We start from the raw sequence: 13136 nt of genomic DNA, 5'->3' as shown, positions 1-13136 counted from the left end.
CTTCTTGGGAGGGAAGGCCTTCCCTGCCAGAGTGTCTAGGACTGCCCCGATGAGAAGGTGCCTTTGGACCAGTGCCATGAGGGACTTCTTTTAAGTTCAGGGAGAAGCCCAGCATGTGCAGTAGCAGATGGGTGTCTTCCAGGTGAGTCAAAACTTGTCCAGTTTACTTCCCCCGGATCAGCCAGTCATCCAGGTACGGGAATACGTGGACTCCAGATCTCCTGAGGTGAGCCACGATTACCGCCATGTGGTTTGGTGAAGACCCTTGGAGCGGAGGTCAATCCAAAGGGCAGCACTTTGAACTGATAGTGCTTGTCCCCAATGAGGAACCGCAGAAATGTCCTGTGCTTCTGATGTATGGCCACATGGAAATGGGCATTCTGCAGGTCTATGGACACAAGCCAGTCCTGAAGCTAGAGAGCGTGGAGAATTTCTCTCAACGTCACCATCCTGAACTTGTCTTTTCCCAGAACTTGTTTAGAGCCCCGAGGTCCAGAATGGGGCAGAGACCTGCACCTTTTTTTGGGTACCAGTAAATACCAGGAATATCAACCCAACCCTCTCTGATCAGGAGGTACCTCTTCCACGGTGTTAGGCAAGATTGTACGCAGTACTCTTTGGGTGCACTACAACAACCCTGCCTCCTGGCAATAGGAACCCAACCTTTTGTATAAGTCTGTACTACACAGGTAGGTAGCGTGTTGAGCAGCCAGGCTTATCTCAAGAGGGGTCAATGTGAGCAGTAGGGGAGTTACACAGAGATTGACAGTGACAAGTATTCAAATAAACTCTTACACACAAGGTTTCTTGATTAAACAATTATACATGTATTTAACAGTCAGTTAGCAGCAATATAGTAGTAACACACAAATACACTCCAGAAAACACACTTAGTTTTTCTAAATCAGCAAGTACCCATTTGGGATGGCACACAGACACTTCCTACACCCTCAGGTGACTTTAGTAATTAGGACACTGTGGACATTAATATATCACTGTTGCATTTAGTGCAATACTTAGTAGTATGTCAAAGAAAAATATTATTAGGACAAAACAAGAGAGCTCACAAATATTCTGAAGCAGATAAGTACTTTTGGTAACCCCCAATGCAAAGCAAGTTAACCCCTTCCTGGAAGGAAGGTAAAACACACAGTCAGAGGGAAGAGGAGTCATTCAGGGAGCCAGGCCAGGCCAAAGTCAATTGGACCAAGTCTATGTGAGCTGAAGCAATTCTTGCAGGTAGGTAAAAGTCTTGCACAATGTTTTAGAAGTCTTTGTAGAAAAGAAGAAATCAAAGTATGGCTACAAGCGGATTAGGCTTAGAGGTAAAGAAGCGGTTAGCAACTCTACAGAAGCAACCAAGACAAGTCTCCACTGAGAACAAGTGAGGTTGCACAACAAGAGGTAAGTTCTCTTAGACTTTATAGTACCTTTGGTTAGAAGAAAAACTGTTCCAGCTGTTCTTGTGAGGCTCTGCAGATCCTGTGTTCCTGGGCCTCAGTTGTGGGGACAAGAGGGAGGATGTCTGGAGGACTCCTGCACTGCAACAGGACGGTCGGCGACAGAAAAGGACCAACTTCTAGTCTGTGCCACTTCGCGGTTTCAGCTCCTCGCTTCTCAGCAAATAGCACCACTGCAGACTCTTGGCTGTTGAGATGGGCTTTCCTTGCATCTGGGGTCCGGCACTCTGTTGCGGTGGCTCAGGCTCGGTCAGACCTGCTTCTTGGGAGTCCGGAGGATCTTCCTGGAGCTCTTGGCCAACTTAAAAGCAACGCACACAATCTGGTGTTCCTCTCCATGGCTCTTCAGTTCCAGCAGCAACTGCAGTGGAAATACAACCAGCTTCGAGAGGATGTTGAGGTGGCTTACTTTGGATTTGATTGGTTCCACCAACTCAAGGGGAGAAGTCGTCCTTGCAGGGCTTCTCTAGTCGAGACGAATTTGGAGCTTCAGCGCAGCAGCAGGGCTTCTCCGGGCAAACCAACAGTTCAAGAGTTGCAGCAGGCGTCTCTCCCAAGTTCTTCAGATTCCTTCGTCCAGTGGTCGACTCTGCCTTTCAAGCCAAAAAGCATCGCCTTTTATGCAGGTTTCTCCCATTCATTCTTGCCAGACAGCCAGCCGGCCAATCATCTAGGAGTGCACTCGTTTCTCCTAGGAGACTAAGCACAGGGAGTTTCGGGCACCTCCCTCGCTTCCTGCCTCCGCCAGACACCCTAGAGCCAGAGGCGGGCTACTCGTGAATCCCACCAAAGACAAAACGAACAAAGGGACCAAACCTGGTTTGGCGCGCAGAGTAAATCTCGAGAAGGACCTTTCCACAAAGAAATGGCGGAAAAGAAGACTGTGTCCATTTTGACTTGGGTGCTTTAATGCAGCTGCGAACGCAGCCCCTTCTGGGATGCGAGAAACTCCTCTGTCCCTGCCTGGCTTGTGGGGGCTGGGCTTTCCTGCCTTAAGGCACATAGCGCCTATAGCTTCTGCTTCTAGAGGCAAAGCTGAAAGCAGGCTTAGCCAGCTGCGCAGCCAGACCCACCCAGCCAGACCCAGTCACTTAGCAGCAATTTTAGACTCCTTACATTTGTCCAAAGAGTCATCCGCCTTCTGTCCGAAGAGCATCTCCCCCTTAAATGGCATTTCTAGAAGGCGGTTTTGTACATTGGGGGAGAAGCTGGAAGATTTCAAATATACTACTACTGCCGACCCCATGGAGCGGCCAACACAATCAGCAATATCCAGGCCTGCTTGCAAGGACTGCTAGGCAGTTTCCATCCCATCCTCCACCAGCTGTATAAACCCATCCCGCATTGGACCTTCCGGGACATATTTTGCTGCATGCTCGACAGCCTTCCACAAACCATAGTGGAATTTCACGAAACCGCGAGCTACATTTGTGGCCTTGAGAGCCATGCTGACGGAGGTAAAAACCTTCTTGGCCAAAGCGTCCATACTTTTCCCTTCCCTGGGAGATTTGATGTAGATGCCGCAGGCCTGTAGAATATAGTGGCAGCCTGAACTACCAGCCCTTTCGGCCAAGGGTGTGTTGAGAGAAAGCAAGGGTTCCCCACTCGCTGGCCTGTACTTCCCTGTGACATTGGGGGGCAAAGCGCAAAGGTTTCTCCAGATGGAAGCAAAAGGGACAGCTACGGCCTAATTGAAGGGCATGTTCTGCTCAATAGCTGGGCCCTCATCCAGGATATCTCTAGGGTCATACCCTTGATGGGGAATGTCAGACGACTTGAGGCCGAAGGAGTCAACCACTTTCTCTACTAATGTCCGAAACTTGACATGAGAGTGAGTGTAGGGTTGTTTTTGTTGCATCTCAAAGTCTGGAGATGTGTCTAACACACTGGCACATTGAGGGCCCTGAGCAGGTGCCATCAAATTGTCTTGGTCCTCGAAATAATCGGCACCGCCGGAATACATGAAGATGGTGACGACCTCTTTGCACTCTTAGGCCAGATCGGCGGCAAAAATCAGCTGCATCGAATGGAAAAAGCTTGTCTGCGATATCGGTTGAAAGGCGCCGACATCACTGGTCGACTTCGAGGGCTTTCCCTTCGGCTACGTAGCTCTGGATGCCTAGGCAGAGGGCTTAGCCACTTGTAGTGGAGCCCTAGAGGCTGATGGATTGGGTACCAGCGCCGATAGCTCCGACGGGTGATGGGAGCTGTGGGAGAGGCTTCTAGAGAGTGACCTTCGCGCCTCTAGGGGCACGGAGCTTGAAAGCTCAGTCGGCGCCGAAAGCATAGTCTTCCTGGCAAGTGTGGGGTCGGGGGTACCGAGCGCCGCTTTAGCTTCTGAGGCCTGCTGGTCGGGGTGGGAGCCGCACCGACAGCCGCCGGCTGCCGAAACATTTCAAGCATTTCTTTTTTAAATGAATCCCACGCTGCATGAGTGGTCGGTCCCTTAGAGGGCTTAACTTGCTCCGAGAAGAATCAGATTCCAGCCAATGGTGGCGTTGCTTCTTCTGTGAGGAAGAGGATGAGGAATGGCTTCTGGAGTGGGACCTCTTTCGTTTCCTTGTGGTGCAGGCCCTCGTCGTGATAAGAGGGCTCCTCAGCCTCGGCCTCAGACGACCGGATGAAAGACTGCACCAGAAACTTTGGCGACGGTCGGCACAGGGCAAGCTTACCGGCTCTGTCTCGCAGGGACTTGGGTTGCATCTTGGCACACGACACGCAGGCTTCCGTGTCGTGAGTGGAACCCAAACACCATAAACAGACGTTGGGCTTCATTACAACTCTGGCGGTAGCCGTGCCCTTATTAAGGGTACGGCGGCCGCCAGAGTTGCATTTCTTCCGCCACCCGCAAATGGTCAAGAACTGGGTCATGCAGAGCTCGGTGGACCCGGTAATAGCCCATTTGTGTGTGCCGGAATCAAGGGTATCCCAATCCCCATTCTGCCCCATTGGGCTGAATGGGAATGGGGAGGTCGGATGCACCAGCACATACAGAGTTCTGCCGGTGCATCTGACGTGCTCTGCTCACGGGTGCCATTACACCCACCAGGAAAAACCTGGCAGGTGAAACGGCACCCGCGAGCAGAGCACGTAGTATGGCGGTCCGGGAACTACGGTACAGACATGCTTACCGGTACCGTAGTTCCCGGACCACCATGCTTGTAATGAGGCCCATTGTGTGGGTCAGTCACTGACATTTTGGCCTCGCAATCTAAGCACCACTTGAAACCCAAGATCTGATGCGAGGAACCAGGGTCCAAACCCCTGCTAAGACAGCAGGTAAGCATGCACAAACATGTGTTTACACCCTCTGTCCCCACAGGCCAGCCCACCCTTTCTGGACACCCCGTGTTGTTCCCTTGTGCCCCCCCACTTCCCCGCACACAGGAGTCTGTCCTGATACATTCTGGTTTCACCATCACCGTCTTGTGGACAATGCTGGATTTTACTTTTATGGACTTCATTGATTCACGGTGCGTCACCCTTTCTCAACTCTTATGCTGGACTTCCTTTACATCTTGTACTCATGGTGTCCCTGAATCATGCTGTTCCCATCTTCATCTTGTATCCTGGCTTGCAACATTATGTGTCACTACTGACTTCTGCAATTATATTCACTCTCTCTTCTTTCTTCTCCACTCTTTTTGACAGCTTACTCTGTTCTCTCCTCGCCTCCCCTCTCCATTTTCCTATCTCCTCCCCTTACTTTCTTCTATGCACTGACTTTATCAGAACTGTCCTTGGACCTAGTATGATAGCAACTTTGTCTGTCGCTCCCTCATCCCCTTACTGTCCCCCTGCCCCCCTCCAGCACTACCTGAAACTGCCGGCCTAGTACGATAGTCGCTCGTTTTGTTCCTCCCCTCCCTTTCTGCACCCTTGTCCCTCACCTTTTGTTTTTCTCCGGCTCTACCAGAAATGTCGCCAGGCCTAGTACGGTAGTCGCCTGTCTGCTTCCTTCCTTGCCACTCTCACCCTCCCTTCCTTATCTATGTCTTAGCTCTTGCACTATCTGAAATGTCATCAGGCCGAGTACGATCGTTAATTTCACATACTTACTGTTCATGGCCTGTAAGAATGTCATTGTATTTTCCCTTGCTCCCTCCCTTGCCTTGAAGTGCTTTGAAACACATTGTGTATAGGCGCTATATAAATAAACTATCATATCATATATCACAGCTCTCTTGCGCTTTTCCCGATCAGTCCTACTAACTTACCCTACCCTCTTGCTTTTCAGATCCGTCAGGGGACCACTTTCAGGTTGATAGTGCACAGTATAAATATTCTTTAACAGGCTGCGTCGCATCTAGACAGGATTGTGAATGTTAGCACATGCCACACATAGATAGCATTGTGAAAGTCTGCATGTGCCACACTTAGATAGATCTTGAAAGTTAGCAGGTCTTACACTCAGAATTGTGAACATTAGCCTACATCGCATCTTGATAGGACTGTGAACATTAGCATCTGCCACACTTAGATAAAATGTGAATGTTAGCATGTCCAACACTTAGATGGAATGGTGAACAGTAGTCTGCGTCACATCTAGACATGATTGAGCATGTTAGCATCTGCCACACTTAGATGGAATTGTGAAGGTTAGCAAGTGCCACACCTAGAATTGTGAACACTAGCCTTTGCTGCATCTAGACAGGATTGTGAATGTTAGCATATGCCACACATGTTAAATATCATATAGGCCACTAACCAAAAATACTTCACACCTCTACATACCTATCTCACTCAAAAAACTCACAACCATCTCACACAACAACCCGCACGCACTTCACAACACTGCAACAACACATAAGCCGCATCAACAGCACACGCAGACTGACATCGATCCGATACACGCACCAAAGCTCAGCACCCAGTTTATACCAAGTTGAAGCTGCCAACAGAACACCACTCCTCTCACTATCCTACTCCCTCTTCACCTTACTAACTCATCCCACCTTCTCGTCTGCAGATCCGCCAGAGCGCCTGGGGACCAACTCCGTTGGTGACGGTGCGCGGTACAAATACCTTTAACATTTAACATAACATAACAGACTATCTATACTGCAACACTGTTTTACCAGCCCATCAAATAATTGTTAGCAAACGTACACTTTCAAAACTGGACAAACAATGCTCACCTGATCAAAGAGAAGCCGCAGTTGCCGTTCTGATTCTCCAACCCACTTGCTGAGGCAATCTGCACCTTTTCTCATAAAGAAAGCCACTTTTCTGTCCCCTTGACTGCACTCATTAGCAAGAGCTCTTGCTACCAAGGTTTTACCAGTACCTGGAGGTCCATAAAACAAGCAGCCCCTGAAAATACAAACATGCAGCAATCAATTGTTGTGATACCCAAAATATGTTTGTAATTGTTTCATTGCAACTGTCTATTTCAAGTGTAAATATCAAGTCTTAATGAGACAAAACTAGCGCCACATTAAAGCAGCAACCATGTTGAAAGAAAAAGAATGACATGCGTATGAGATACCTAAGCCCAAAGCACAAGATCCCCAATTCCATTATTGCCAAACGGCAAACACTGAAGTGGGTTTGGGAATAGACATGAGCATCAGGTTTGAAATCATTACATGATGTGCAGCCTCAATTACAAAAATCTATGCAATTGAGCCGGGTAAATTGATCTATCGCCAGAGTGTCAAAGAAGGAACAAGTTACTTACCTGTACTTGTTGTTCTCCAGCAGGGGTCTGGCATGGATTCACATGCTCATGAATACAAGAATACATAGCAGTACACACATGCACAACCACGGGAGGTGGCAAGGCTCAACATTAAGCATTTCAACAACTCAACATTAAGCATCTCTTACCTCTTCACCAGGCTCACCTTCAAGCAAACGGGTTGCGCAACACTGCCTGGCCGACTCTGGACTCCTCCCTGGAATCCCGGTCGACGCAGTAGAATCTCGTGAAGGTGTGCATCGACCTCCACGTCGCAGCCCCGCAGAAGTTCAGCAGGGGCACACCAGACAGGAACGCCATAGTAGCAGCGATCGCTCTAGTTCAATGGGCTCTCGGACGGCCGGGCAGTGGTCGGTTTGCCAACCGGTGACAGTGCATGATGCAGCCGGAGAGCCATCTGGAAATGGAAGCCTTCGAGAAGGCCTTCCCTTGGTTCACAGGGCCAAAGTTCACAAACAGCTGTGATGTCTTTGTGCGGTCCACGTAGAACTTCAGCGCTCTAGCCACACCCAGTGAGTGCAAAGTCCTCTCAGCCGGCGACGAAGGCGACGGGAAGAAAACAGGTAACACCAAGGGCTTGTTGAGATGGAAGTCTGACAGCACCTTGGGCATGAATGAGGGGTGCGTCCTCAGCACTACCCTCGTCTCGTAGAATGTCAGATATGGAGGTTTACAGGATTAGGGCCTGGATCTCTCCCACTCATCGTGCAGAGGTGATGGCCAAAAGAAAAGCTGTCTTCCACGACAGGAACTTCAACCGAATACAGAGGCTCGAATGGCGGGCCCATGAGCCTGGTCAGCACCACGTTGAGCTCCTACACCGGGGCCGGAGCCTTCACCGGCAGGAACGATCAGAACAGTCCTTTCATGAACTCCTTCATGAACCAGGCGATGAGACCACAGAGATGACCGCCCCGAAGTTCTGGTGTAGCGGGAGATCGCCGCCAGATGGATTTTGATGGAGGCGTGCGCCAGCCCCGCCTTGGACAGCGACAGCAAGTGCGGCAGCACTTGAGGGGCCGTAATCCGCAGAGGGTTGATGTTCTGTGCACGGCACCAGACAGAGAACCTCTTCCATTTGTGTCAGTAGCACTTAAGAGTCGAGGATGCCCTGGCCTTTGCAAGCACCTCCTTGCAGTCCGCCGGGATATCGTACCTTCCCAACTCTAGTGCTGCAGGAGCCAGGCCTGCAGGTTCAGCGATCCTGGGCCGTGATGGAGGATGGCGCCTCCTTCCCTGCTGAGAAGATCTGCGTCCGTTGGCAGTTTGACTGGGGGGGAGGGGACACTGACATGCCCAGAAGGTCCGGGAACCAGATCTGCCTCGGCCACGCCGGTGCGACGAGGATCATCTGCACCAGGGCCGTCTGAGTTCACTGATGAGTCGCAGCAGCAATGGCAACGGCGGAACGCATACAGGAATAGGCCGTCCCAGGGGAATGAGAATGCGTCGGCCATGCTCCCCGGCTGGGGGAACCTGCTGTCGAACCTCCGGCACTTGGTGTTCGGCGCCGTCGCAAATAGATCGATCTGGGGATTGCCCCATCGTCGGAATAGGAGATCCACTTGATCCTGCCGAAGCTCCCACTCGTGGCAAAAGCGCAGCTCCCTGCTGAGTGAGTCGGCGATGGTGTTCTTTATTCCTGCCAGATGGAAGGGTACCAGGAACATCCCCTGGACAACGGCACAGTGCCACAGATCCTGCGCTTCCTTGGATAGGACTGGGGATCTGATGCCCCCTTGCTACCGGATGTAGAACATCGTGGTGGTGTTGTCAGTGAAGACCCTCACCACCTTACCCTTGAGGGATGGGAGGAATGACCCGAGGGCTCCGAACACGGCTCGGATCTCCAGGATGATGTGTAGTGACCTCTCCTCCGGGAGCCAAAGGCCTCTTGCGTGGAGATCACCGGGGTGTACTCCCCATCCTTCCAGGGAGGCGTCCGTCACAGTTTCCTGATGTGCCGGGGTCTGGAAGTCCATACCCGCCGCTAGATGTGCACGGTTGCCCCACCACCGGATCGCTTGGCGGAAAGTCTCGTCGAGGGAGATCTCGTCTTCGAAGCTGCCCGCTGCTTGCATCCAACGGGCATCGAGGAACTCCTGCAGTGGCCGCATCCGCAACCTGCATAGGCGCACGAGGTAGATGCATAATGACATCATGTCGAGTAGGGACTTGATGGAACTCACCATGGCCCTTTCCATAGTCAACAGCTGTTGTACCTTGCCCAGGATGGGCTTTGTCCTTTCCTCCGACGGTGAAGCCAATCGCGCCACTGTGTGGAGTCTGGCTCCCAGGAACAGGGCGTGTTGCGACGGTACCAAATGGGATTTCGCGAAGTTGATCGAGAATCCCAGATCCATGAGGAGTCGGATGGTCTTCGCTGTGTGATCGACGGCGAGTTCTCTTGACTTTGCTTGGATGAGCCAATCGTCCAGGTAGGGGTAAACCTGGATCCCTTGCAGGCGCAGCCGTGCCGCCACCATTGCCAGGCACTTAGTGAAGACCCTCTGCGCCGACTTCAAACCAAAGGGTAGGGCCTTGAACGAGTAGTGTCGCCCTTGGACCACGAAACGTAGGAACTTTCGATGTCCTTTGTGAATGGGGATGTGGAAGTAGTCATCCTCCAATTCCAGCGACGATAGGAAGTCGCCCTCCTCCAGCTGACCCAGCATGTGCTGAAGGGTGACCATCCGGAACTTCTGGGACTTGATGTATTTGTTGAGGCAGCGAAGGTCCAGGGTGGGTCGCCAACCGCCGGTCTTCTTTCGGACGAGGAAGTACGGTGAGTATACTCCAGAGCCCCGGTGCCTCCTCGGGATGAGTTCTATCGCACCCTTTTTTAGCATTGCTCATACCTCTAGAAGTAGCTGTGGCACGTGGTTTTCCTTCCTGGCCACGGGTGATAGACGGGGACACTTTCTTTGGAATTCCAGAGTGTGCCCTTGGGCCAGAGCATCCAGCACCCAACGGTCGGTGGAGATGGACTCCCACACGCTGACGAATCTCGCCAGACGGCCTCCCACCAGGGTGCTTGGGTGGGGGACCGATGTCACGGCCGGTTCAATCTTGCTTCGCTGAGGCCTTGCCGCCTTGGCCTCCTTGGCGATGACGACGCTGTCCTCTGGCCTTGCTGCGGCCTCTGTAGGCCTCCTGCGACGATGAGCGGGCCGCTTGGCGGTACGACGCGGAACTGCTGCCGTATCCTTTGGAGGCACCTTGAGACTTTCCTCCGCGGGTCCGAAAGGATGGCCATCGTTGATGCAGATAACCCAAAGCCCGGGCTGTCTCAGTGTCCACCTTGATGGCCTGCAGTGACTCGTCCAATGCCTTGCCGAACAGGTAGTTCCCGTCGAAGGGCATGTCTGCACATTTGACGGAAATCGGTGGCCTTGAGTCAACCGCGCCAGCGAAGGCAAATGCTGTTGCCCATCTGGCGAAAGTCTGTGTCGGCGATGTCTGTGGCCACCGTGATGGCGTGGTCCGAACCCACCTCGCCTTCCTTCAGGATTTCAAGGGCTTCTGCCCTTTTGTCGTCTGGGAGGAAGTCCAGGAGGGGAGCGACCTTGAACCCCAGCTCCCTGTCGTAGCGTGCCACGATCGCGAGGGCATTGGCCGCTTTGATGGTCGTCGCTGCCAACGAGATGACCCATCGTCCCATGGCGTCCAGCTTCTTCCCCTCACCGTTCGGTGGGGAATTGGAAGCTGATGCCGTCGCCCCTGCCGATTTATTCTTGGCCGCCGCGGAGACCACCGAATCCAGGGACGGTTGTGCTCTGAGGCACACAGGGGCGGCATCTGGGACCCGGTACTACTTCTCGTACCGGTCCCTCTTCACAGGAGGCGTGGACCGGTTCTTCAGCAGTGCCAGTCCTTCATCCCAGATGTCGTCCAGTAACGGGACTGAGAGGACGGTCTTCCTCTTGGCCTCCCGTCGTTGGTAGAGAAAACCTTCCTTCTGCTCTTTGGGGCATAGCAGGAAAAGCTCCGATGCCCTGGCAATCATGGCGTGAAAGGAGCCAATTTCGCCGGGAGGGGAGGCCCAGGCAGGAGTTGATGGGAGATCCATCCCATCGTCACCACCGTCGTCATCTGTCCCCGTTGTCGCCGTCTCCATTCCCGTCTCATCCCTCGGCGGAGGGGATGGAGGTGAAGGATGGAAGGGAGGGGGAGGCTGGATTCGCCTCCGCTTGTTCGGTGGGCTCCCCGACAGTCCAGGCACGGCTGGATCGTCCACTGGGGGTAAGGGCAACCTTGTCCTCATCTCCGTACACAGGGTCTGCAAAGCCATCAAGATTGCACCTGAATTGTCCTGTGGTGTCGGCATCAGTAGCGACAGGAGCGACGACTGGGGCGCAGATTGCTCCCTTTCCTCCACAGGCCGCGGCTCCTCATCGGCTCCACCATCGCTCTCCACATCCGCCTCGTCGGGATCCCTCCTGTAGGACCCGATTTCCTCGATCTTCTTGTCCAGGATCTTTTTGACTTCAGCCAGCTCATCCTCTGAGGAGGTATCTATGTCCGTTATGGCTACCGTGCCCCCCCCCCACTCTTTCTCCTTCCGGGGTTTCACTGGTGTCTTCCCAATAGGTTCGAAAGATTATTCAGGGAACTTCTAAGCCCGGAAGTCATCTACACTGGGGTAGCCTCTGCAGGCTTCGCCAGGGCTGCAACGACTCCTTCGATAAAGGCTTTCGCCGGGTGAATCAGGGCCCTTACGACCTTGGGTGCATCTAAGGCCTTTACCTTAGGGGGAGGGTCACCGCCTGGCCCCCCCCCCCTTGGCTTTCTCCGTCGGGATCGACCGGGGCTTCTCCCGAAGCTTACCCGGGTTCTCCGACTTCATTTTCTCCACGCCAGAGCATTGGCTCATGGATGATGGAGTTGGTGACGTCGCGCCCTGCCTGGCAGCCGAGGAGCACCAACCAAAGGCGTTCCCGGTGCCCGCCGACTCGCTGTGCTTTGGCTTTTGTTGGGCCCCCGTCGCTGAAACGCCATCAAAAGTCTTAGAAGACCACTCAGACTTCTTCTCTCTTCCCCTCCAGCCAGTTGGTGAGCCGAATACGACGGTCCTTCATTGTCCGGCCGGACATGTTCTTACAGAACGCACAGTCCTCCTCCATGTGCGACTTATCGGCGTGAAGGCAGTAGAGGCACCGGGAGTGCTCATCTTCCTTGAAGACATTCTGTAGTCCACATCCTGGGCAGTTCTTGAACAGTTTGGATCCAGTAGGTGTCGAATCTCTTTTGTCCTGGGCCATGTCCGAACGGGGTAGGCCTCAAAGGTCTTCCGGAATCCTCCAAGAAGTGTAAATCGAGGGGCGTAGAAGAATTCCAAAATGGGTCCCCATTGATTGGAAGAAGAATCGGTGGAGCTTGAGGCTCGAATAGACCAAAAAATAAGAGTAAACTCTTTGAAAATACGCAGTAAAAGCTTGAGAGCTACAGCACAAGGACTCCCAACACTTGAACGTGCGGTACAAATCTGAAGATGGCTGCCAGAGGAGGGGCTTAAGTAGAGGGCAGTCATTGGCTGGGGGCAGTATGACCCAGAGACCGGTGAGTGGTTAGTAGTAGAAAGACAGTTCAGAAACAAAACTGAAATTGACATTTTTCTTTACCGGGGATTCCTAGCCTGACGACGGGGAATATTCATGAGCATGTGAATCCATGCCAGACCCCATGCTGGAGAATATTAGAAATTAGTCAATTTACTGAATTCTGAAAATAAATCAGACCAAATATGCTACTAATCCATGTATAAGCCTACTTTCCAGGGAGTGTTTGATAGAAATGCGTTTGAGAATATTAAGTAATAACTCAATTTGCCCAGTTATAGGTTTTCACGTTTGGAACTAGGAATGTTTGCAGGAAAATATTGCTATCAGAACTTTGGCATTAACGCTTTCAATCTATATCAAACCATGCCATTCTAATCTAGTCACTTACTAAATATTTTATTTGTAATGAAACAC

The 13136-nt window shown here is 52.2% G+C and overlaps 1 protein-coding gene across 4 annotated transcripts in view; it reads right to left on the bottom strand.

Annotated features, from left to right (window-relative positions):
* Positions 1–13136, bottom strand: part of ATAD2B (ATPase family AAA domain containing 2B) — a 3113054-nt gene that overhangs the window by 2154544 nt on the left and 945374 nt on the right. For all 4 annotated transcript variants that reach the window (XM_069605879.1, XM_069605877.1, XM_069605876.1 and 1 more), the window contains exon 12: positions 6599–6773. In XM_069605879.1, coding sequence (XP_069461980.1) covers positions 6599–6773 — 175 coding nt within the window. The remainder of the gene's footprint in view (positions 1–6598; positions 6774–13136) is intronic.

This window comes from Ambystoma mexicanum, chromosome 4p, assembly GCF_040938575.1.
Source record: "Ambystoma mexicanum isolate Mex_15411 chromosome 4p, UKY_AmexF1_1, whole genome shotgun sequence".
In the NCBI taxonomy this organism is placed as follows: domain Eukaryota; kingdom Metazoa; phylum Chordata; class Amphibia; order Caudata; family Ambystomatidae; genus Ambystoma; species Ambystoma mexicanum.
This window is presented reverse-complemented; position numbering and strand designations above follow the sequence as displayed.